Source organism: Melopsittacus undulatus, chromosome 4 (genome assembly GCF_012275295.1).
Source record: "Melopsittacus undulatus isolate bMelUnd1 chromosome 4, bMelUnd1.mat.Z, whole genome shotgun sequence".
In the NCBI taxonomy this organism is placed as follows: domain Eukaryota; kingdom Metazoa; phylum Chordata; class Aves; order Psittaciformes; family Psittaculidae; genus Melopsittacus; species Melopsittacus undulatus.
In genome coordinates, this window is record NC_047530.1 from 1,305,790 (window position 1) to 1,328,166 (window position 22,377).

General features: G+C 61.6%; 3 protein-coding genes across 3 annotated transcripts; 1 reads left to right on the plus strand and 2 right to left on the minus strand.

Annotated features, from left to right (window-relative positions):
* Nucleotides 1-456: 456 nt before the first annotated feature.
* Nucleotides 457-14,741, minus strand: PITPNM1 (phosphatidylinositol transfer protein membrane associated 1). The gene is made up of 24 exons (XM_034061609.1): nt 14,621-14,741; nt 13,961-14,052; nt 12,250-12,464; nt 12,057-12,178; nt 9,459-9,680; nt 8,644-8,958; nt 7,005-7,100; nt 6,768-6,875; nt 6,564-6,625; nt 6,249-6,493; nt 5,447-5,636; nt 5,228-5,335; nt 4,576-4,724; nt 4,119-4,297; nt 3,634-3,804; nt 3,266-3,415; nt 3,016-3,164; nt 2,827-2,937; nt 2,572-2,688; nt 2,295-2,443; nt 2,055-2,204; nt 1,565-1,748; nt 1,214-1,342; nt 457-1,124 (listed from the first exon to the last, which is right to left on the minus strand). The coding sequence occupies exons 2-24, from the start codon at nt 14,036-14,038 to the stop codon at nt 855-857; spliced, it is 3,669 nt and encodes a 1,222-aa protein (XP_033917500.1). The 5' UTR covers nt 14,039-14,052; nt 14,621-14,741; the 3' UTR covers nt 457-854.
* Nucleotides 14,742-15,747: 1,006 nt separating this feature from the next.
* CDK2AP2 (cyclin dependent kinase 2 associated protein 2) lies at nt 15,748-16,706 on the minus strand. Its single transcript, XM_034061593.1, has 4 exons — nt 16,461-16,706; nt 16,287-16,387; nt 16,074-16,206; nt 15,748-15,974 (listed from the first exon to the last, which is right to left on the minus strand). Exons 1-4 carry the CDS (start codon nt 16,549-16,551, stop codon nt 15,907-15,909), a joined length of 393 nt encoding a protein of 130 aa, XP_033917484.1. The 5' UTR covers nt 16,552-16,706; the 3' UTR covers nt 15,748-15,906.
* Nucleotides 16,707-19,568: 2,862 nt separating this feature from the next.
* Nucleotides 19,569-22,374, plus strand: LOC117436079 (T-box transcription factor TBX10-like). The gene is made up of 6 exons (XM_034062143.1): nt 19,569-19,608; nt 19,812-19,995; nt 20,330-20,431; nt 20,515-20,686; nt 21,549-21,616; nt 22,016-22,374. The coding sequence occupies exons 1-6, from the start codon at nt 19,569-19,571 to the stop codon at nt 22,356-22,358; spliced, it is 909 nt and encodes a 302-aa protein (XP_033918034.1). The 3' UTR covers nt 22,359-22,374.
* The last annotated feature ends 3 nt before the right edge of the window (nt 22,375-22,377 follow it).

Here is a 22,377-nt window from a genome sequence, read left to right on the forward strand (position 1 = left end):
CACTGTGAAGCTGAACCTTTAAGGGCTTCCCCATTGTGGCTGTGTAATAGGGACAGCCCAACTCAGTGTGAAGGCAGCTCTGACACCCCCAGAGGCTGGGGTGGTGCCTGTGCCCCAAAGCTGAGCACCCCAAACCCCACAGCCCTCACCCTGCTCCCTTCCATCCCTGCTCTAACAACCCAACCCTCTTGTGCAACAGCTTTAAGCACCCGTGACCCACAGCTTGTTGTTGGCATCAGCACCTACCCAGAGCCACCCCAGGCTGCCTTTCCCTGCCATGACCTGCCCCACATTGCTCCTGCCCCACATTGCTCATGACCCATATATGACACCATAGCCCCAGGGCAGAGGCCTGGGGATGGAAGTCCTGGTGCCAGCTATGGCTGGGGGGATATGGGGGGATACAGAGCATATATGGCTATGGGGGTGCAGAGCAAACATGAGGACTGCATCTCCTCATCTGTACATTGCTTTATTGCACACCAGAACGGAAGAGAACAGAGGAAGTGCTTCCAAATCCCTGCCCTGTGGCACCCAAGGGATATAAATAAGAGGGAAGCAGGGAAGTGCCACTTGCCTTGGGGCCCCTCAGTGCTGCCCAGGGACTGATGACCCTATGGGGCCTCACTGCAGCTCCCTATGGGGACAGACCCCACTGGGCAGTGCCCAGCAGCAGCTCTGCAGCCCCACATGGGCAGGAAGGGGGACATGGGCTGGCTCTATGGGGCCCCACCTCTATGGGGCCCAGTGCCCTCATCTCCTCCCCATAGGCTCAGTGCCCATCACAGGCTCCAGCCCCAGTTGCCCCTGGCTGGGAAACGAAGTCTGATGGCAGAGCCCTGTTTGTGCCACCCTCACTCCTCATCCTCCAGCTTGAGGCTGACGCTTCGGGGCTTGGCCCTGGGCATCCCTGGGGCTGCTGCTGGAGCTCCTGCCCCATCCCATTCAGCCTGGCTGGAGCCCCGAGACCGCAGGAGCTGGTTCTGCTTGCGGAGGGCATCAACCGGTGCCAGGCAGCCATAGGTGCCCTTGCCCAGTGTGGGCCGAGAGGGACCCTTGGGTAAGTGGGTCTGGGCTGATGCCTCCAGCTGGGCAAGGTGGGCTGCATAGCCCTCGGATACGAACTGTGGGGCACATGGACATGGTGAGCTCCTTGCAGGGGGCATTAATCGGCCCCTGCAGCTCAGAGCCAGCCCCAGTCCCACCACTGTACCTGGCACTGGTTGGTGAACTTCTTAATGGCACGTCCCACGATGTAGATGTTGGTTGGTGGGAGCCCCAAGGAGCTGTAGACGGAGATGTCCTTGGTGGAGCCATAGCCGGCGATGATGTTGATCTCTGCCTGCACATGGAGGACAGTAGGGTTAGGGCAAGGAGCAACCTTCCCACTGGGACAGCCCCAAAGCAACAGGAACACCCTTGTTCTATGGGATAGATGCAACAGCCACAGCCCAGGACCTTCCTTTGTGCCTGGGAGCTGGTGCCAGCTCCATCATGGAGCTCGGAGCATCCCCACACTGCCCCATACCCACTGCCCCATACCCAGGGGTGTCCCTATGCCCACCTCAGTGTGCAGGCTCTGCAGGAAGGCAGTTTTCTGGCGCAGGGGGTCGTGGGTGAGCCCATCACAGAAGGACACGGAGCCATAGGGGAAGTTGTGCTGGGAGAGCCAGGCCACCACACGGTGCTTCTGCATGTCCGGGCGCCCGGTCACATAGATGATCATGAAGCCCAAGTCCTGCCAGTGCCTGGAAGGGGACACACATGCCCATGGCATCCACCAGCACAGCACCCATGGGTGCTACCTCCATGACCTTCCTCCTCCCTGAGGGTTCATCAAGGCAGAGCTGTGGGTTCAATGACCATACCCACAAGTGGACTCTTCGCCCATAGGAAGGCATCAGCATAGAGATGCTGCACAAAGGGGGTGATGGGAGACCCCCCAGCTCCCCCATAGGGCATCACCCTGCTCTGATGCCCCCACTACCCCTATTTCCTTGTCACCCCACCATAAAAGGAGAGGACAACACCCCCTCCACATGAGGGACACCTACCGTACTACATCCACAGCCCCTGCCCGCACTTTGGGGTCATTGCCCATGATGGAGACGCTGGCGGCGAAGGAGCCATCGATGCTGAAGACAATGCACTCGGTGCCAGGGGCCACCACGGTCAGATAAGCCTCAGCAAAGCTGTGGTCACCCCTGGGGTGGGAGCATGGCAAGGGCTCAGCTCCAGCACTGCCCAAAGGGCTGGAGCAGGACCCAAGGTGGCTCCATACACCCGCTCCTCACCTCACCACCATGCGCACGGGGTAGATGCCAATGGCCAGAGCCTTGTCTGGAGGGATGGTGAATGTCAGGCGCCCGCTGCCGCTTGTCACCTCGGTGCCATAGTGCATCCACTTCCCTGACAGCGGCTGTGTCATCACATAGATGTCCACCTGGAGAGGGAAACAGGCTGAGTGCTGCTGCCTCCCAACCTACAGCATCCTTACAGTGTCTCCCACCACCCTACAGAGGGTCCTGGGTGACAGTGACCCCATACCCTTCCCCATGGGCCCAGTGTTACCTTCTCCCCTGTCAGTGTCACCATGTCCAGGGGGCCATACATGAAGCGCCCGGTGAGGACCTGGGCCTTGCCCTCACACACGATCACATCACAGACCCTGTGGTTTGCAGTCATGTTCTGCAGGGACATGAGTGGCACAAACACCCGTTGGTCTGGGAACCAACCAGTGCCACCAGCAGCAAACCAGTGCCACGACCAGGGTCCACCTGGAGCTCTAGGAAAGGGTCAGGATCCCAATGGATATAGGACACGTACCCGGATCTTCATCTGGGTGCGCCGGCGCTGCCACTTCTCCCTGGGTATAGCAGGGCTGTAAGTGGAGCCCTCCTCACTCTCTGCTGGCTGCGGCTCCTCCTTCTCCATCACCTGCCCCATAGCAGGGTCCCAGCTCAGCTCCAGCAGCCCCATGGAGCTGCGGGGCCCACCCCACTGTGCCCCCCATACCTGGCGCAGGATGAAGGCCACCACGTCGGAGGATTCCCAGTAGCTGGCATGGAAGAGATGGGGCAGGGTGATGGTGGGGAAGGCAGTCAGGGCTTCGGGGCAGTACAGCAAGTAGTCAATGCGCTTCTGGCCCCACCAGCGCTCTAGGGCTGTGGGGAGAGCTGGATTGAACCCCTCTGCTTGGACCTTATCCCACCTCATGCATCCCAATGTGCTGGTGTGGGATGGGATGGGCATGGATGACACTCACTCTTGACGAGCTCATTGGTGCTTGTAGGATCGGGGGGCTCCACAGGCTCATTGCTCTTCCAGAAGCCCCCAAAGCTACCAGTGGGGGTAGGAGGGGTGACCATGTCCACCTTGGGCAGGAAGAGGGCAGAGTGCATCTGCAGCGTGTCCGCTATGGGGAGAGATGGGTGAGGACCCCCTGAGCCCTATGGGCACCAATCACCCTGGGACCCCCTCCAGCAGAGACCCAAATGGGGGGGCAGAGCTTGTGGATCACTTTCCCCCCCTCCCCATCTGTGCTCCTGCAGTGCTCTGGGTACCCCAGCATGGCACTGGAGCCCATAGCACCCCATAGGGTGCCCAGGACCAGCCCTATGAGGGGATGCTCACCCAGCAGGGAGGAGGTGCCATCACCCAGGGGGTACTTCTGGTATCGGGGTACACTGAGCGGTGGGACAGCATGGAAGGCCTTGGTCAAGAGGGGCTCCAGGCGAGAGGCACAGGGGTCGGCCGCATGGAACAGGTTGTAGATCTGCTCACAGGCAGGATGCAGCTGAGCCACTGGGGAAGAGAAAGGGGTAGGGGGGATTGGGGCTGCCCAGTCTGCATGGTGGGGAGCCCAACTGGGACTGGTGGGGCCAGGGCAGCACAGCTCAATGGCCAGGAGGGGAAAGCAACACCCAGCACCAGGAAAGGCAACCCCAGGGCACCGGTGACAGGCAGGGCTGGCACAGATGGGGCACACACATGGCAAGCACAGAGGGGCTCAAACCCAAGCAGGGCTCTTGGGGGGCATCACAGAGGGGGTTCAGGCTTGCACAATGGGGCTCCCTAAGGATTGTGGGGGCAGGCAGCAGGGCTGGGGGGGTCCTCACCATCCAGAGCAGGCATGACGGTCTTGCGCAGCGCGAGCACCAGCCCCAGTGGGGAGCCAAAGAGGAAGAAGCCGGATACCTTAAAGTCGAGGCGGGTGCTGGCCCCCTCTGCCCCATCCAGTGCCATGGTGCTGCTCCTTGGTGCCTCTGGCTCCAGCGCAGCCTCGCTGGCCTGCAGGCTGGGACCATAGGGGCAGTGGGTATGGGATGGGATGAGGGGGAGCATGGTCCCACTGCCACCAGCACAGGGGTAAAGCTGTGACTGGTATGGCCCCATTAGCCTGGAGGTGATGGAAGCAGGGGAGCTCCAGTAAGACCCCACACACGCACTGGGCAGGCTGCCCCCATGCAATGCTGCATCCCAGGATGGTGCTGGTGGGAAACTCACCCTTCCCATAGAGCACAAAGTGGGGACACCAGCAGCATTGCTATGGGGAGCTGATGCCCATCCTCTCACCTGCCCGAGGAGCTGTGACAATGGCTCTCCCCCTGCTCCCTGCAGAGCGGCTGTGGGCCTGGATCCGGGTCTGATCCTGCTCCTCCATCTGCTCCATCAGACAGAGGGTCCCGGTTGCTGCACAGCTCTGGGGAGATGGGCTCCATGCTCTGTGGGGGGCAAGGCAGTGAGCACCCAGCACCCAACCCTGCTTGGTCACCACCAGCACCCAGAGGTGCAGTCCCCATCTGAGCCCTGGCAGGGTTCTGGTACCCACCAGGGTGCTGGTACCCACCATGGTACTGGTACTCACCATAGTGCTGGTACCCACCATGGTGCTGGTACCCACCAGGGTGCTGGTACCCACCCTGGTGCTGGTACCCACCCTGGTGCTGGTACCCACCAGGGTGCTGGTACCCACCATGGTACTGGTACCCACCAGGGTGCTGGTACTCACCCTGGTGCTGGTACTCACCATGGTGCTGGTACTCACCATGGTGCTGGTACCCACCAGGGTGCTGGTACTCACCCTGGTGCTGGTACTCACCATGGTGCTGGTACTCACCATGGTGCTGGTACCCACCATGGTGCTGGTACTCACCATGGTGCTGGTACCCACCATGGTGCTGGTACTCACTATGGTGCTGGTACCCACCATGGTGCTGGTACTCACCATGCTGCCCCTGCGGCTGCTGCCCCGGCTGCCCCCAGCACCCAGCCGGGTCTGGCACAGTGCATCGAAGCCCAGGATGCCCCCCACACAGTCCCCCAGCAGCACCACCTGCGGACAGCACATACCCATGGCAAAGGGGGTGAAGCACAGAGCCCCCATAGGGACAAACAGGCTCCCAATGGGGCCAAACCCCACTTTACCCCCCCAGACCCCACTGACCTGGCCACAGAAACCAGCTCCCTCCCTGGAGCGCAGGAAGGCTCCATAGGCCTGGTTGGCACGAGCCACGACGGTGGCCAGGGCATGCAGGTAGTTGCCCGAGGATGTGGCCAGCAGTGGTAGGGCTGCCAATGGGATGTGGTCCTGGCTGCTGTACAGTCTGTCTGTGTCGTGGCTGTAGGGGCTCAGCCTGGCAGGGACAAAGGGAAGGGAGATGCCCTGATGGCCTCATCCCATCACTCGATGCCTGCTCACCACAGGAGTCATCCCCATCCCATTGTGTGTTCTGGATGCCACACGGATGGAATGAAGCATGGAATGGGTTGGGATGAAGGGAGCTTAAAGTGCATCCAACCCCAACCCCTTCCACTGGAGCAGCTGCTCCAAGCCCCTGTGCCCAACCTGGCCTTGAGCACTGCCAGGGATGGGGCAGACACAGCTCTGGGGGTGCAGCCCAGTATATGAGGGGGTTCTGGGCTCAAGCACTCACTGAAGCCAGGCCATGGAGAGCTGCTCCTCACCCAGCACCCCAAGTCCTGCTCCTCAGGCTGCTCCATCCCATCTCCCCCAGCCTGTGTCTGTGCTGGGGATTGCCCCAAGCCAGGCTCAGGACCTTGCCCTTGTTGAGCTCCATTAGGTTCACATGGTCCCATCCCTCCCGGTCCCTCTGGATCCCATCCTGTCCCTCCAGCACATCAACCACACAGCTCAGGCTCATTGGCTGCAGGTGTGTTTGATCCCACTCCCCCTCCCACACCTCTGGGATGGTTTCCCATGCAGACATGACCCCACACATCCCTACCTGGAGACAAGGGCATAGGCAGCAGCACAGATGGGGGGACAGGGCACCAGGCGCAGCGCCACATGCCCCAGAGCCTCAGGGAAGTGGACACGGGTGACAGCATCAAAGGTGGCCATAAGGGTCTGTACATCTGCCTGCTTGGATCCAGGCTCCCCCGAGCCCTGGTCCAGGATGTTCCCACTGTGCAGGATGAGGAAGAGGACGTGGATCTGGCACACTGGGGCTGTGCTGTCCGAGGAGCTGCCCTATGGGGAGAGAGTGATGCTGTGGTACCCATAGGCAGGAGCATGGCCCAAGGATGAGCAGGATACACACCTCAGAGAAGCTGGATGTGCCCAAACCTTCTCCATCCACCTTGGTAGTGCTGGATCCTTCCCCTATGAAGGCACAGGCTTGGTGAGCTCCCCTGGCTGGGTTCTGGCTGTGCTCACCCAGCCCAATTGGGGTGTCCAAATGGGGCCAGCCCCATGCCAGGGCACCCACAGCAGGGTTTGGGGCTGGAGTGAGACCCCCCCATACCCAGTGCCTCATCCAGCTCCACCGGCTGCTCCAGCGTGTCCAGGAAGTCATTGGAGCTCCACTTGGTCATCTCCTTGGCAAAGACCTCGTCGCTGTCAGACAGATCCTCTGTGGTGGCACAGGAGGGACAATGGGAACGGGAGCATCCGTATCCCTGCTCCCCAACCCCAACAGGCACATCCGGCACAGCCTGAGCTGCTGCCATGGGAACACCGACCCCGGTTGTACCGGCTGTACCATGGGCATCGAAGAACTCCTCCTCGGAGCTGTTCTCAGAGTCCCGGGCGATGTTCTGCATCCGCCATTCAGACAGGCTCTGGGGAGACACTCCCCCTACAACCGGTGTGGGGTCAGCACACAGAGACCCCATAGCAACACCCTGTTCCTGTCCTATAGCAACACCCTGCTCCTGTCCTATAGCAACACCCTGCTCCTGCACTATAGCAACACCCTGCTCCTGCCCTATAGCAACACCCTGCTCCTGCCCTATAGCAACACCCTGCTCCTGCCCCACAGCAACACCCTGCTCCTGCCCCATAGCAACACCCTGTTCCTGCCCCATAGCAACACCCTGCTCCTGCCCCATAGCAACACCCTGTTCCTGCCCTATAGCAACACCCTGCTCCTGCCCCATAGCAACACCCTGCTCCTGCCCTACAGCAGCACCCTGCTCCTGCCCCATAGCAACACCCTGCTCCTGTCCTATAGCAACACCCTGCTCCTGCCCTATAGCAACACCCTGCTCCTGCCCTATAGCAACACCCTGCTCCTGCCCCATAGCAACACCCTGCTCCTGCCCTACAGCTGTTCCCTGCTCCTGCCCTATAGTAACACCCTGCTCCTGCCCCATAGCAACACCCTGCTCCTGCCCTATAGCAACACCCTGCTCCTGCCCTACAGCTCCTGCCCTACAGCTGCTCCCTGCTCCTGCCCTACAGCTGTTCCCTGCTCCTGCCCTACAGCTGTTCCCTGCTCCTGCCCTACAGCTCCTGCCCTACAGCTGTTCCCTGCTCCTGCCCTACAGCTCCTGCCCTACAGCTGCTCCCTGCTCCTGCCCTACAGCTGCTCCCTGCTCCTGCCCTACAGCTCCTCCCTGCTCCTGCCCTATAGCAACACCCTGTTCCTGCCCTACAGCTGCTCCCTGCTCCTGCCCCATAGCAACACCCTGCTCCTGCCCTATAGCAGCACCCTGCTCCTGCCCTACAGCTGTTCCCTGCTCCTGCCCTACAGCTGCTCCCTGCTCCTGTCCTACAGCTCCTCCCTGCTCCTGCCCTACAGCTGTTCCCTGCTCCTGCCCTACAGCTGCTCCCTGCTCCTGTCCTACAGCTCCTGCCCTACAGCTGTTCCCTGCTCCTGCCCTACAGCTGCTCCCTGCTCCTGCCCTACAGCTGCTCCCTGCTCCTGCCCTACAGCTGTTCCCTGCTCCTGCCCTACAGCTGTTCCCTGCTCCTGCCCTACAGCTGTTCCCTGCTCCTGCCCTACAGCTGCTCCCTGCTCCTGCCCTACAGCTGCTCCCTGCTCCTGCCCTACAGCTGCTCCCTGCTCCTGCCCTACAGCTGTTCCCTGTTCCTGCCCTATAGCAACACCCTGCTCCTGCCCTACAGCTGCTCCCTGCTCCTGCCCTATAGCAACACCCTGCTCCTGCCCTACAGCTGTTCCCTGCTCCTGCCCTACAGCTCCTCCACTCAGAGACCCCCCAAGGGGAGCCAGAGCCACCCCTGGGTCACCCAGAGCCACATCAGGAGAGCCAGGACCACCCCTGGACCATCCATACAAGACCCAGGACAGGGAATAAAGGGTCCCCAACACCTCCTATGGATAACAATAGCCCAGATCTGAGGTCCCCATCCCGGCCATACAACCCCTGCTCTCTCACCTCCATGCTGGGAAGAGTAGGAAGACCGTGAAGAGGAAGACCACTGCTTGGCAAAGGTATCATCATGGGATGCATCAGCCTCCGGCTGCGCCTCGGCCCCATCCTGCCCACTGGCACAGCGCGGCTCCATCCTGCCCTCGGTGCTGGGCCCGGCTATGGGGGGCTCCTCAGCCCCACTGCACTTGCCCATCTTCTGGGCCAGCATTTGGGCTGTCTCATCCTCCAGCTGCCTGATGTCCTCCATGGTTAGGTCTGTCCATTCATCCTGCCAGCACCAGGCCTGGCGATGGGCACGGAGCATCACCTTCCGCAGCCCTATGGGGACAGAGCCTATGGGAGCACTGGGAGTAGGGTTGGGGTTCCCAGGGTGGGGATATGGAGGTGTTGGGGTAAGGGAAGAGGAGGTCATGAGGATGGTCAGAGGTTGGAGCAGGTCCCGTATGGAGACAGGGTGGGAACATTGGGACTGTGTGGAGAGCTCAGAGCTGCTTCCAGGGTCCAAAGGGGGATACAGGGATGCTGAGAGGGGTTCTGCATTAGGGACTATAGGGATAGGACAAGGGGTGATGGGTTCAGATTGAAACAGGGGATCCAGATTGGATGGAAGGAAGGAATCCTGCCCTGGGAGGGTGCTGAGGCCCTAACTAACCCTAACCCTAACCCATCCCTGGCAGTGCTCAAGGCCAGGTGGACACAGGGGCTTGGAGCAGCTGCTCCATGGGAAGGGGTTGGGGTTGGATGCACTTTAAGCTCCCTTTATCCCATCCCATTCCATGATTCCATAGCTCTGGGGCTCCCCAATACCCCAAACTCACCCACATCATGGATGAACTGCTCGATCTTGGACTGCATCCCCCAGTACCGGAACTCCACCTTGCAGAGCTTATAGGCACACATAAGGGGTCCGGTGTTGGGGGACTCCAACCAGTCATCCCCCAATGGTCCCCGGCCTGTCTTGGCTGAATGGTAGAGCTTGGGGTCCTCCTCGGGCTTGTATTCACCAGGGGATATAGGGTCACGCACGATGTCGATGGTGTCTGTGGGGGGAACAGTGTTTGTCAGCCTCTAAAGGGATGCTCGGGCACAAAACCATGGTACAATGCACCCAAAGCAGAGGGTAACACCCCCCAATGCATACACCCGACACAACCGGTTGCCAACACCCTCTATGCTGCAGCTACAACAGCAAAAGGACCCAGCTGACCCCTACACCCCAATAGTGTGGTATGGAGGAAAACCACTACACCCCATGGAGCTGGGGGGACAATGGTAACATCACCCAAGGAGGGGTGATGGCCCCAGAACAGAGGGGTGGCAACAGGAAACCATGGTCCAATGGGGCTGGGGGACCCTGCACCACCATCAGGGGGTGACAGGGACTTCTCATGGAGCTGGCCCCAAGTCATCCCCAGCACCCTGCAGGGAAAAAAGGGGGAAAAAAGGGGGGAAAAAAGGGGAGGACAAAGGGGACAAAGGGGGAAAAGGGGAAAAAGGGGAAAAAGGGGGGGAAAAAGGGGGGGAAAAGGGGGGAAAAGGGAGGAAAAGGGGGGAAAAGGGGAAAAAAGGAGCTTGGCACAGCCCCTGTGCCATACACAGACCATGGCACCACTGCCCTTTGCAACGTGAGATGGGGCTTAAATCTGTGCCATGGGGGACAGGCAGAGCCAACCCCAATGGGATCTGTGCTGGGGATGGGGCAGAACCCCATAGCAGACACCATGGGCCCTATGGGGAACCCATAGATGGCACAAAGGGAGCAGAAAGCAGGCAGGACAATGGGCATGGGGCTCAATGCACTCATCACTGGTGATGGCAAGGGTTAGGGTTAGGGTTAGGGATAGGGGTTAGGGTTAGGTTTAGGTTTAGAGTTAGGGTTAGGGCCGAATCCATGGTACCCAGCCCCAAGCTCCAGCATCCCAACCGGACATCCCATTACTGCAGGAGCCAATGGGAGAAATAGGTCAGATGAATCATTTCCTCCCTGTGCCTATTTTAGGTCTCCATTTTAAGAGCATCACATCAGGCTCTGATCCTAAATCCATCCCATCCACAGCACCGGGAATGACCGGACACGGTAACCGGAGCCAACGGCACCGGCAGAGAGGGGGGATCCCACTGCGGGGTCCTGGCAATGCCCATAGGGCTCCTGGCTATGCCCATAGGGAAGCATTGGAAGGGTCTAGGACTGGAGGATGATGTGGGGCAGGTAAATGGGGACAGGGAAATGGGGACAGGGTTTTCCAGCTCCAGTGTTCCCTATGGATGCTGTGGGAGCCTGGAATGGGGTTGGGAACGAAGCAGGCCATGGGATGGGATACAGAGGGAGCAGGAAAAGAGGGATGCAAAGCAACCTATAGGCAGAGCCCAATGTGCCCCCAACCCGTCCTTAGGGGCAGTCTGGTTTAGCAGCACCCCCAAAGGATGGGGCAGGGAGCTCAGGACAAGGATGTGGGGCACCCCAAACCATCCCTGACCCCCAATAATGTGGGGCAGGCACCAAGCCCCACAAGCAGTGGGGCAGTGGAGCCCCTGGGGCTCTCCCACACCCCCATACTGGGAATAGGGGAGGCAGAGCCCAAGGTGCCCCCAACCCATCCTTAGGGGCAGTCTGGTTTAGCAGCACCCCAAAGGGTAGGGCAGGGAGCTCAGGACAAGGATGTGGGGCACAGACACCTTCCCCTATATAGGGCACCCCAATCCCTGACCCCCAGTAATGTGGGGCAGGCACCAAGCCCCACAGGCAGTTGGGGGGCAGAGCCCCTGGGGCTATCCCACATCCCCGTCCTGGCAGCTCCATATGGGAATGGCATAGGCACCATATCCTGCTCAGCACCCGTATCCTGCTCAGCACCTGCATCCTGCTCAGCACCCGTATCCTGCTCAGCACCAGCATCCTGCTCAGCACCAGCATCCTGCTCAGCACCCGCATCCTGCTCAGCACCCGCATCCTGCTCAGCACATACATCCTGCTCAGTGCACGTATCCTGCTCAGCACCCGCATCCTGCTCAGCATCCGTATCCTGCTCAGCACATACAACCTGCTCAGCACCAGCATCCTGCTCAGCACCAGCATCCTGCTCAGCACCTGCATCCTGCTCAGCACCCGCATCCTCCTCAGCATCCGTATCCTGCTCAGCACCCGCATCCTGCTCAGCACCTGCATCCTGCTCAGCACCCGCATCCTCCTCAGCATCCGTATCCTGCTCAGCACCCGCATCCTGCTCAGCACCCGCATCCTGCTCAGCACCAGCATCCTGCTCAGCACCCGCATCCTGCTCAGCACCCGCATCCTGCTCAGCACCCGCATCCCGCTCAGAACTGCATCCTGCTCAGCACCAGCATCCTGCTCAGCACCAGTATCCTGCTCAGCATCCGTATCCTGCTCAGCACCAGCATCCTGCTCAGCACCTTACCCAGGATCCTCTGCCTCTTCTCGGCCGCGCTCAGGTTGAACACATTGGGCTGCTGTCCTGCATCCTGCCGGTAATAGGTCTCGATCTCGATGGAGAACTTCTCCACGAAGGGACACGTGTACCTGTGGGAGCCGTGGGGCTGAGCCCTGCCCCACAGCCGGCCCCACATCCTGCCCCATAGCTCCCATCCTACCGGGTGCGGGTGTAGGGATAAGCGTTCCAGGACTCCTCCTCCACCTGCAGCGCAGCCTTAGGGAGCAGGGCCCGGAACCAGCTGGGGATGTGGGAACCCACATGGTAAACCTTATGGGTGTACTGGCCGCTGCCGCCGGGGCCGTCGCTATAGGGCCGGTTGGCCAGGATCTCAACACCGCTGCCCTCGCCGCTCGACTCCTCACGGCTCTTCTTCTATGGGGGGAGACATAGGGGAGCATGGACACCCCCCCCAACCCTAACCCTAACCCCAACCCTAACCCTAACCTTAACCCTAACCCCAACCCCAATCCCAACCCTAACCCCAACCCTAACCCTAACCCTAGGGCCTCGGCTCCTCGCCAGGGGTCCTGCACGCCCCATAGCCCCTGGTCCCCCGGAGCTGCCCCATAGCCCTGCCCCACACCTGCCCCACACCTGCACTGGGAGCACTGCTTGGTTCGGTGGCACCAAAGCACCCGATGCTCACCCATAGCTTGGCAGCGTGAGAGCGGCTTGGGGTCAGCCTCAGGACCCCGTGGTCTGTGCTCAGCACCGTGGTCACCCCATGCTCAGACCCACAGAGCCCCATGCTCAGCCCCAGAGTCCCCCCACTCTCAGCCCCATATCCCCCTATACTCAGCACCACAGTTGCCCTATGCTCAGCCCCATAGCCCCCCTATGCTCAGCATCACAGCCTTCCCATGCTCAGCCCCACAGTCCCCCCATGCTCAGCTCCATAGCCCCTCATGCTCAGCTCCATAGCCGCTCATGCTCAGCCCCATAGCCCCCCTATGCTCATCACCACAGTCACCCCTATGCTCAGCCCCATAGGCCCCTATGCTCAGCTCCACAGCCATCTGCACTACCCGTGGTACATACTCAGCTCCACAGCCCCCCTTGCTCAGGCTCAGAGCTCTCTGTACCCCACAGATCCCATGCTCAGCCCCATAGCTCTCAGACCCCCTCATACTCAGCCCCACAGCCCCTTGTGCTCAGACCCATAGCCCCCCCATGCTCAGCCCCACAACCCCCTCATGCTCAGCTCCATAGCTGCTCATGCTCAGCCCCACAGTCCCCCCATGCTCAGCCCCACAGCCCCCTATGCTCAGCCCCATAGCCCCCCTATGCTCAGCATCACAGCCTTTCCATGCTCAGCCCCACAGTCCCCCCATGCTCAGCTCCATAGCCCCCTATACTCAGCACCACAGCCCCCCCATGCTCAGCCCCACAGTCCCCCTATGCTCATCACCACAGACCCCCATTCTCAGCCCCACAGTGCCCCCATGCTCAGCCCCATAGCCCCCCATGCTCAGCCCCATAGCCCCCTATGCTCAGCCCCACAGCCATCTGCACTACCCGTGTTCCATACTCAGCTCCACAACCCCCATGCTCAGGCTCAGAGCCCTCTGTACCCCACAGACCCCATGCTCAGCCCCATAGCTCTCAGCACCCCTCACACTCAGCCCCACAACCCCCCATGCTCAGCCCCCCAGACCCCAATGCTCAGCCCCATAGCTCTCAGCCCCCCTCACGCTCAGCCCCACAGACCCCATGCTCAGCCCCACAGATCCCATGCTCAGCCCCACAGCTCTCAGCCCCCCTCACGCTCAGCCCCACACCCCCCCATTCTCACCCCTCATCCCCTTACACCCCCCCAGCTCCATTCCCAGCCCCACATCTCCCCACACCCCCCAGGCCCCACGTCCCACCTGGATCATGTAGAGCTGAGCCACCTGGTACTCATCCAGGCTCATGGGCAGCACGATGTGGTACTCCTTGACCAGCATGGCGGCGGCAGGGCCTGCAGGGGGGCCGGTAACCGGTCACCGGTAACCGTCGGTCCGGTCACTGGGCTCCGGCTCCCCTCACCCCGGTTCCGGTCACCGTGGGTCCGGTCACCGGTAACCGTGGGTCCGGTCACCCGGCTCCGGTCACCGGGCTCTGGTAACCCCGGCCCCCCTCACCCCGGCTCCAGTCACCGTGGGTCCGGTCACTGGGCTCCGGTAACCCCGGTTCCGGTAACCGTGGGTCCGGTAACCCCGGTTCCGGTCACCGGTAGCCCCGGCTCCCCTCACCCCGGTTCCGGTAACCCCAGCTCCGGTAACCCCGATTCCGGTCGCCGGGCTCCGGTCACCGTGGGTCCGGTAACCCCGGCTCCCGTCACCGGCCTCCGGCTCCCCTCACCCCGGCTCCCCTCACTGGGCTCCGGTCACCGATAACCCCAGCTCCGGTAACCCCGGTCACCGGTAACCGTAGCTCCGGTAACCGGTAACGCCGGTTCCCCTCACCCCGGTTCCGGTCACCGGTAACCCCGGTTCCGGTCTCCGGTCACCGGTAACCCCAGCTCCCCTCACCCCAGTTCCGCTCACCGGTCACCGGTAACCCCAGCTCCGGTCACCGTCGGTCCGGGTCACCGGTAACCCCGGTTCCGGTAACCGGGCCTCAGCCCGGCCCGGCCCGGCCCGCTCGGCGCCCGCTGCGACGCTGCCGGGCCCGCCCCGTTCCCATGGCAACGCGCCCCCCGCCCGCTCGGCTCCGCCCGGCCCCCTTCGGAACCACTCGGCACTTTCCGGCTCCTCCCGTCCCCCCTCCCCTCCCTTCGGCTCCTCTCTCCCCCCCCCCCCCCCCCCCCCCTTCGGAACCACTCGGCACTTTCCGGCTCCTCCCGTCCCCCCTCCCCTCCCTTCGGCTCCCCTCGGCCTCCTTCGGCTCCTCTCCCCCCCCCCAACCCTTCGGAACCACTCGGCCTCCTTCGGCTCCTCCCGCCCCCCCCTCCCCTCTCTTCGGCTTCTCTCACCCCCCCCCCCCCCCTTCGGAACCACTCGGCACTTTCCGGCTCCTCCCGCCCCCCCCCCCCCCCCCCCCCTTCGGCTCCCCTCGGCCTCCTTCGGCTCCTCTCGCCCCCCCCTCCCCTCCCTTCGGCTCTTCCCGTTGCCCCCCCCTTCCTTCGGCTCTTCCCACCGCTCCCCCCCCCCCCCGAACCTGCGCTGCTCCGAACCGCCCCCCCCCCCGGCTCATGACATCACAGCGCGTTCCCACGGAGACAGCCATGACGTAGTGAGCGGGGACGGGGGATCCGTGACGTCAGAGGAGGGGAGACCGAGGCACTCCCCACCCCCCCCCCCCCCAGTCCGCTTCCCAGGGCCCGATCCTGCGGGCAGGAACCGGGACCAACGGAGCTGTCCTTAGAACCAAACCTGTGTTTAAGGGCTAAACCCGAGTTTTACTCATTCCCGCACTGCTTACACCGAGCCCAGCACCGGGACACCCCCAACCCCTGCCCGGTGACACCGGTTGTATCCACCAACCCCCCTCTATCCATGTGCCCCCCCCCCGGGAGCCACAAGCGGAGGCACAGCCCCAACCACATCCTTTATTTATAAAAACACGCATTTAGAAAGAGCAGAGCACGGGGGGGGCCCCTCCCCCCCCCACCACCGGTGGGGCAGGGACACCGGGACACCGGTACACCAGGACACCGGGACACCGGTACACCGGTAAACTGGGGCTCCAGGACACCGGTACACCGGTAAACTGGGGCTCCAGGACACCGGTAAACCGGGACACCGGTAAACCAGGTCTCCAGGACACCAGTAAACCGGTAAACCGGCACACCGGGGCTCCGGGACACCGGTAAACCGGGGCTCAGCATCCGTTACGTGCGGGCGTTGCGCTCTGTCTCTGCCAGGCACTCCCGCACCAGCGCCCGTGCGTGGATGATACCTGCAGGGAGAGCCCATATTAGCCCCGGGGCTGTGCGGAACCGGGACCGGTGGGGAACGGGAACCGGTGGGGAACGGGAACCGGTCCCTCCGGTCCTACCGCGTTTCAGCCGCTCCATGGCGCTCTTGCTGCCGGCGTACGTGGGCCGGATCTCCTTGCCCATCTCCTCGATGACCGAGAGCAGGTCGGTGTAGGTGCTCTGCGAGCCCTGAGCCCCGGGAGGCTTCATGGCCTGCGGCGATGGGGACAACACGGAGGGGTCAGCACCGGCCCCGGTGCCGTCGGTACCACCGGAGCCACCCCCGTTCTCACCTGCACGTATCCCATGGACGGCGGCCCGAAGTCATTGAAGAGGGGCCGGAAGGGAGCGGCAGCACCGGGGACGGAACCGGAGGGCGAAGGGACACTCGTGGCTACGGGAAAGGAGGAGTTACCGGATGCCCCCCCCCTCCGGTGCCCCCACCCCCTCCCGTCCCATGCGCTCACCGGCGGGGGGGGCCCCGGGCCCCGGTGGGGCGGGGCTGGCGCTGGCGGCTCCGGGGGCGGCGGGGGCAGGGGCTATGGGCTTGTAGGACATCCCCACCGGGCGCCCGCCGGGGGGGGGGGAGCGGCCCCGGCGCTCGCCCCTCCGGTTCCGCCGCCGGTGGCTGCCGCTCCGCAGCGCACCCGAGGTCCCGGTACCGGTTACCGGTTAACGTGAGGGCCCCTCCGGTTCCGCCGCTGCTCAGCACAGCTCGGACCCTGCGCGCAACCGAGGCCCCGGTTACCGGTTACCGGTTAACGTGAGGGCCTCTCCGGTTCCGCCGCTCCTCAGCGCAGCTCGGGGCCTGCGCGTACCCGAGCTCCGGTTACCGGTTAACGCGAGGGCCCCTCCGGTTCCGCTGCCGGTGGCCGCCGCTCCGCAGCGCAGCTCAAGGCCGGAACGCACCCGAGGCCCCGGTTACCGGTAACCGGTTAACGTGAGGGCCCCGGTGCTCGTCCCTCCGGTTCCGCCGCTTGTGGCCCTCGCTGCTCAGCGCAGCTCGAGGCCTGATCGCACCCGAGCCCCGGTACCGGTAACCGGTTAACGCGAGGCCTCCGCCGCTGTCCCGGCCTGGCCTGGTCTGACCCGGCCTCCGCCGGCACCTCCGCTCGCGCTGATGACGCGAGAGTGCGTGCGACGCCGTGCTGACGTCAGCGCGCCGCATGCCCCGCCCATTCCCCGGGTCACCGTGGAGACGAGCGGCGTCAGCTCCGCCCCTTTGGTTTGGGTGGAAAAGAGCCGAAAACGGTTAAATCCGTCACCCATAGCACTGAGGGGGGTGAACCCTTGCAGGGCCGGTGCCTGCAGCCCTGCCCTGGGCAGCCTGTTCCAATGCCTGAGCACCCTGTGGGGCAGGAATTGTTCCTCAGCTCCATCTGAACCTGCCCTGGTGCAGCTTGAGGCTGTTTCCTCTTGTCCCATCCCTTGTTCCTTGGGAGCAGAGCTCAGCCCCTCCTGGCTCCATCCTCCTCTCAGTCACTCCTATGGAGCCATCAGGTCCCCCCTGAGCCTTCTCTTCTCCATCTGAACCCTGCAGCTCCCTCAGCCCTTCCCCATCTCTTGTGCTCCAGGCCCTGCTCCAGCTCCATTGCCCTTCTCTGGCCCCATCCAGCCCCTCAAGGTCTCTCTTGCAGTGAGGGGCCCAGAGCTGAGCACAGGATTGGAGCTGCAGCCTCCCCAGTGCCCAGCACAGGGGCCTGATCCCTGCCCTGTTCCTGCCCTAATACACTTATCGATGTCTGAAGAGTGAAATGATTTGTATTCTCAATCACATCAACCAGGGCATCATGTGAGTCCAGGTGCAGAATACCCCCAACATGTCCATAGTTAACCAAAACCTGAGCATCTTACACCAAATCTCCATCCTATCTGACCCTAAACTTACAACATTCAATATCACTTTATTTTAGTCTCCTCAAAGCCTCCTTAACCTCCTTGTTCCTCAGGCTGTAGATCAAGGGGTTCAGCATTGGGGTCACTATGGTGTAGAGCACCACAGCCCATTTACCTGCTCCCATAGAGCAGGATGCTCCAAGCCCTGTGTCCAACCTGGCCTTGAGCACTGCCAGGGATGGGGCAGCCACAGCTTCTCTGGGCACCCTGTGCCAGCGCCTCAGCACCCTCACAGGGAACAGCTTCTGCCTCAGAGCTCAGCTCAGTCTCCCCTATGTCAGGTTAAAACCTTTATGGGGTTTATGGGGAACCTCCATCTACAGTCAAACACAACAGGAAAGTACATGTCACACAACAGCCTGATCCCCAGCAGTGAACACCAGGAGCAAACCCCCCATTTGGGCATCATTTGGGGTCCCCCTTCCCCATCCCCATCCTCCCTTCCCTTCTCTCTCCAGCACTAAACCCATTCACAGGAGCTGCAGGACACGGTACAAGGATATGGATGAGCCTCCTCCATCCTGCTGCTGTCAGCACCTCCTCATCTCCATGCTCAATAGCATCCCTGCAGCCACAGCCCCATTGACAGCAGGAGATGGATGGGACCGAGCCGGCTCCGCAGGGCATGGGATATGGGAATGGATGTGTAGGGATGGGATGGACATAGGGATGTGAGGGGATTCTCCCTCATTGCTTTGCATCAGTCTTGGTCCCACATCCTCGCACTGGGCACACAGCCCCTGTGCCCACCCTACAGCACATGGGGCTGAGGGTCCCCTCTCCTTTATGATGGCCATAGGAAGGATTTAAGCACTGATCCCAGTTTAAGACTGAGTCCCAGTTTGGAGCCAGCAGGGGGGGGTTCATCCCTTGCCCAGTGCCTCCATCACCAGGGTACCACTAGGGCAGATGCCATCAGCATCCCTATTGCCTGCAGAGCCCCAGCATCCTTCATCCTGCCCCATAGTGTGCAGTGGGGTGCTGAGCTTGTACTTGGGACTATGGAACAACCCCATTGCTCTCTGCCCCCTTGTGTCACTGACCTCCCTGCACACATCCCTTATCCCTGCGGCCATGGCTTATCCCCATCCATCTCCTGCTGTCAAACTGGGATTGAGCATGGACATGGGAGGTGTGGGATAAGGTTGGGGTCGTGGGTACCAGCACAGAGACAGGAGCAGTGTTTGGGATGGGTGTAGGGGGACAAGGGACCACATTCCATGTTTCCCTATTGCAGAGGCTGTGCAGGAACAACCACAGCACTGGGGATGCTTCAACACCTCCTGTGCCTTTAATATCAGGTGTTGATGGCTGAGCTGATGGTACCCGGAGGGGCTTCAACAAGGGGAGGGAGTCACAACAACCCCTATATCCCTTCAATCAGATGCAGACACGAAGAAGACCCCAAAAGATGTGACCTTCCCCTGCTCAATGTACCCTTAGATCCATTGGGGACCTGCATTGGTCCCTGCAGCCCCATAGCCACCGCTCACCTCCCGTCCATCATCAGCATCCCATCATGGTCCCATTGACGCATGCAGGTGGGGAAGGGGCCATGCTCCATCCTATGGGACCTCTGCCTGTCTCCACCCCCAATGTGGGCCATAAAAGCCCCATTAGGATGCAGGGACAGCCCAGAGCTGAAGCTGCTTTGCTCCATTGGGGTCCCCTTTGGCACCATGGCAGGGGATGGAGATGAGGATGCTGCACCTATGGCAGGTAAACCCACCCATTGCCATGCTCCCCTATGCGCAGATGTGGGTCCCAGAGTGGTTATGGGGTGTGGGGAGCTCCTCCAGCCCCATTATAACAGGGAGGGGGTTAATGGGGCTGTGATGGAGGAGCCGATGGTACATGGGATCCGCTCCCATATGGGATGTGCAGGATGAGGATCCATCATCACCCCCTTTATCCCCCCACAGCCTTCCTGGGGGGTGCGGATGAGGGCCCCCCATGTACCCCCACTATGGGGTGGGCAGCAGAGGGGCCGGGGACCAGCGGCAAGAACCGGCGCGTGTCCCAAGCTATGGCAAGGCTGGAGATGGGAAACCTATGGCAGGAGTTCAACCGCTTGGGTACCGAGATGATCGTCACCAAGGCAGGGAGGTGAGGACTGCAATGGGGCATATGGGGCAGCATCAATGGGGCATATGGGGCAGCATCAATGGGGGGCAGCATCAATGGGGCATATGGGGCAGCATCAATGGGGGGCAGCATCAATGGGGCAGCATCAATGGGGCATATGGGGCAGCATCAATGGGGGGCAGCATCAATGGGGCATATGGGGCAGCATCAATGGTGGGCAGCATGAATGGGGCATATGGGGCAGCATCAATGGGGCATATGAGGCAGAATCAATGGGGGGGCAGCATCAATGGGGCAGCATCAATGGGGCAGCATCAATGGGGCAGCATCCCCATTCCCATCACTGTGCCTGCAGGAGGATGTTCCCCACGTTCCAAGTGAAGCTGTCAGGGCTGGACCCACTCTCTGACTATGTCCTGCTCATGGACTTCATCCCGTTGGATGACAAGAGATACAGGTGGGGATGGAGCCATAGGGATGCTGTGGGGATGGGGCTATGGGGATGCTGTGGGGCCGGCTCTGACCCCCCCATCCCTTCAGGTACGCCTTCCACAGCTCCTCCTGGCTGGCAGCAGGACGGGCAGAGCCGGCAGCCCCCGGACGGGTTCACTTCCATCCGGACTCACCAGCCAAGGGATCCCAATGGATGCGGCAGATTGTGTCCTTTGACAAGCTGAAGCTGACCAACAACCTCCTGGATGACAATGGGCACGTAAGGACCTGACCATGGGATGGGGAACACTAACCCTAACCCTAATCGTAACCCTAACCCTAACCCTAACCCTAACCCTAACCCTAACCCTAACCCTAACCCTAACCCAAACCCTATACACTAACCCTAACCCTACACTAACCCTAACCCCTAACCCTGACCCTATAACCTAACCGTAACCCAAACCCTATACCGTAACCCTAACCCAAACCCTATAACCTAACCCTAACCCTACCCTAACCTTAACCCCTAACCCTGACCCTAACCCTGACCCTATATCCTAACCCTAACCCTATACAGTAACCTTAACACTAACCCTGACCCTATACCCTAACCCTAACCCTATACCCTAACCCTGACACTATATCCTAAACCTGACCCAAACCGTAACCATATACCCTAACCCTAACCCCTACCCCTGACCCTATACCCTAACCCAAATCCTAAACCCTAACCCAAACCCTATACCCTAACCCTACCCCAACCCCAACCCTAACCCTAACCCTACCCCCTCTATATGGGCTCCATCCATCCCCCTCTCTGACCCCCCTCCCCAGATCATCCTGAGCTCCATGCACCGGTACCAGCCCCGGTTCCATGTGGTGCTGCTGGATCCGCAGCGGGACCTACACTGGGGTGTGGGGGTATGGGGGTACCCCCCCCCCCGGACCTACACTGGGGTGTGGGGGTATGGGGGTACCCCCCCCCGGACCTACACTGGGGTGTGGGGGTATCGGGTACCCCCCCCGGACCTACACTGGGGTGTGGGGGTATCGGGTACCCCCCCCCGGACCTACACTGGGGTGTGGGGGTATCAGGTACCCCCCCCGGACCTACACCGTGACCCCAAACCCGTCCATAGATCACCCAGTTGAAGATCGCCAGCAACCCCTTTGCCAAAGGGTTTCGGGATGGGGACACTGAGGCATGGTAAGGAGCAACCCCAATACCATGATGAGGGGTCTATGGGATCTCACTGAGCCCCATATCTCTCTCTTAAAGGTGTGGGGTGGCATGGGGATGCTGTGGGGATGGGGCTATGGGGATGCTGTGGGGATGGGGCCATGGGGATGCTGTGGGGATGGGGCTATAGGGATGCAGTGGGGATTGGGCTATAGGGATGCTGTGGGGATGGGGCTATAGGGATGCTGTGGGGCTGGGGCCATGGGGATCCCCATCCCCATCCATAGATCACCCAGTTGAAGATCACCAGCAACCCCATTGCCAAAGGGTTTCGGGATGGGGACCCTGAGCCGTGTTAAGGCCCAACCCCAACCCCACAATGAGGGGCTCTATGGAATCCCCTGAGCCCACATCTCTCTCTTGCAGGTGTGGGGCACCAGCAGGGTCCCTATTGGGTGCAATGGGACCCCGTGCCCGGGTGCTGCCCTCCCACCATGAGCAGCAGGACAAGGGTATGGGGGGCAGAGAAGGTGCTGAGCCCCTGGTGCTGCCTCTGCCGCCCCATAGCCGTGGGGCTGTGGCCGGAGCCCCACAACCAGCCCCACCAGTGGCTGCCTCTGGCTTCCCTGAGCTGCCTGTGCCCCCATTCCAGCCCCTCTCCTGCCCCACAAGTGTCCTTATGGGGCCCAAGCCCCACACTCTGCCCTACCCCTTGCTCAGCACCTACAGCCCCACCGCGACCCCCACCTTTGGCTATGGGCAGCAGTGATGTGGGGCACCCCCCAAGT

Coding starts and splice junctions, on each gene's coding strand:
- PITPNM1 (XM_034061609.1), bottom strand. CDS start 14,038: ATGCTGGTCAAGGAGTACCACATCGTGCTGCCCATGAGCCTGGATGAG. Junction 4,298..4,575: donor TGTCACAGCTCCTCGGGCAG/GTGAGAGGATGG, acceptor CTATGGTCCCAG/CCTGCAGGCCAGCGAGGCTG. Junction 3,805..4,118: donor CGTCATGCCTGCTCTGGATG/GTGAGGACCCCC, acceptor TCTCTTCCCCAG/TGGCTCAGCTGCATCCTGCC.
- CDK2AP2 (XM_034061593.1), bottom strand. CDS start 16,551: ATGTCCTACAAGCCCATAGCCCCTGCCCCCGCCGCCCCCGGAGCCGCC. Junction 16,388..16,460: donor GCCCGGGGCCCCCCCCGCCG/GTGAGCGCATGG, acceptor CCTTTCCCGTAG/CCACGAGTGTCCCTTCGCCC. Junction 16,207..16,286: donor CGTCCATGGGATACGTGCAG/GTGAGAACGGGG, acceptor CCATCGCCGCAG/GCCATGAAGCCTCCCGGGGC.
- LOC117436079 (XM_034062143.1), top strand. CDS start 19,569: ATGGCAGGGGATGGAGATGAGGATGCTGCACCTATGGCAG. Junction 19,996..20,329: donor ATCGTCACCAAGGCAGGGAG/GTGAGGACTGCA, acceptor CTGTGCCTGCAG/GAGGATGTTCCCCACGTTCC. Junction 20,432..20,514: donor TTGGATGACAAGAGATACAG/GTGGGGATGGAG, acceptor CCATCCCTTCAG/GTACGCCTTCCACAGCTCCT.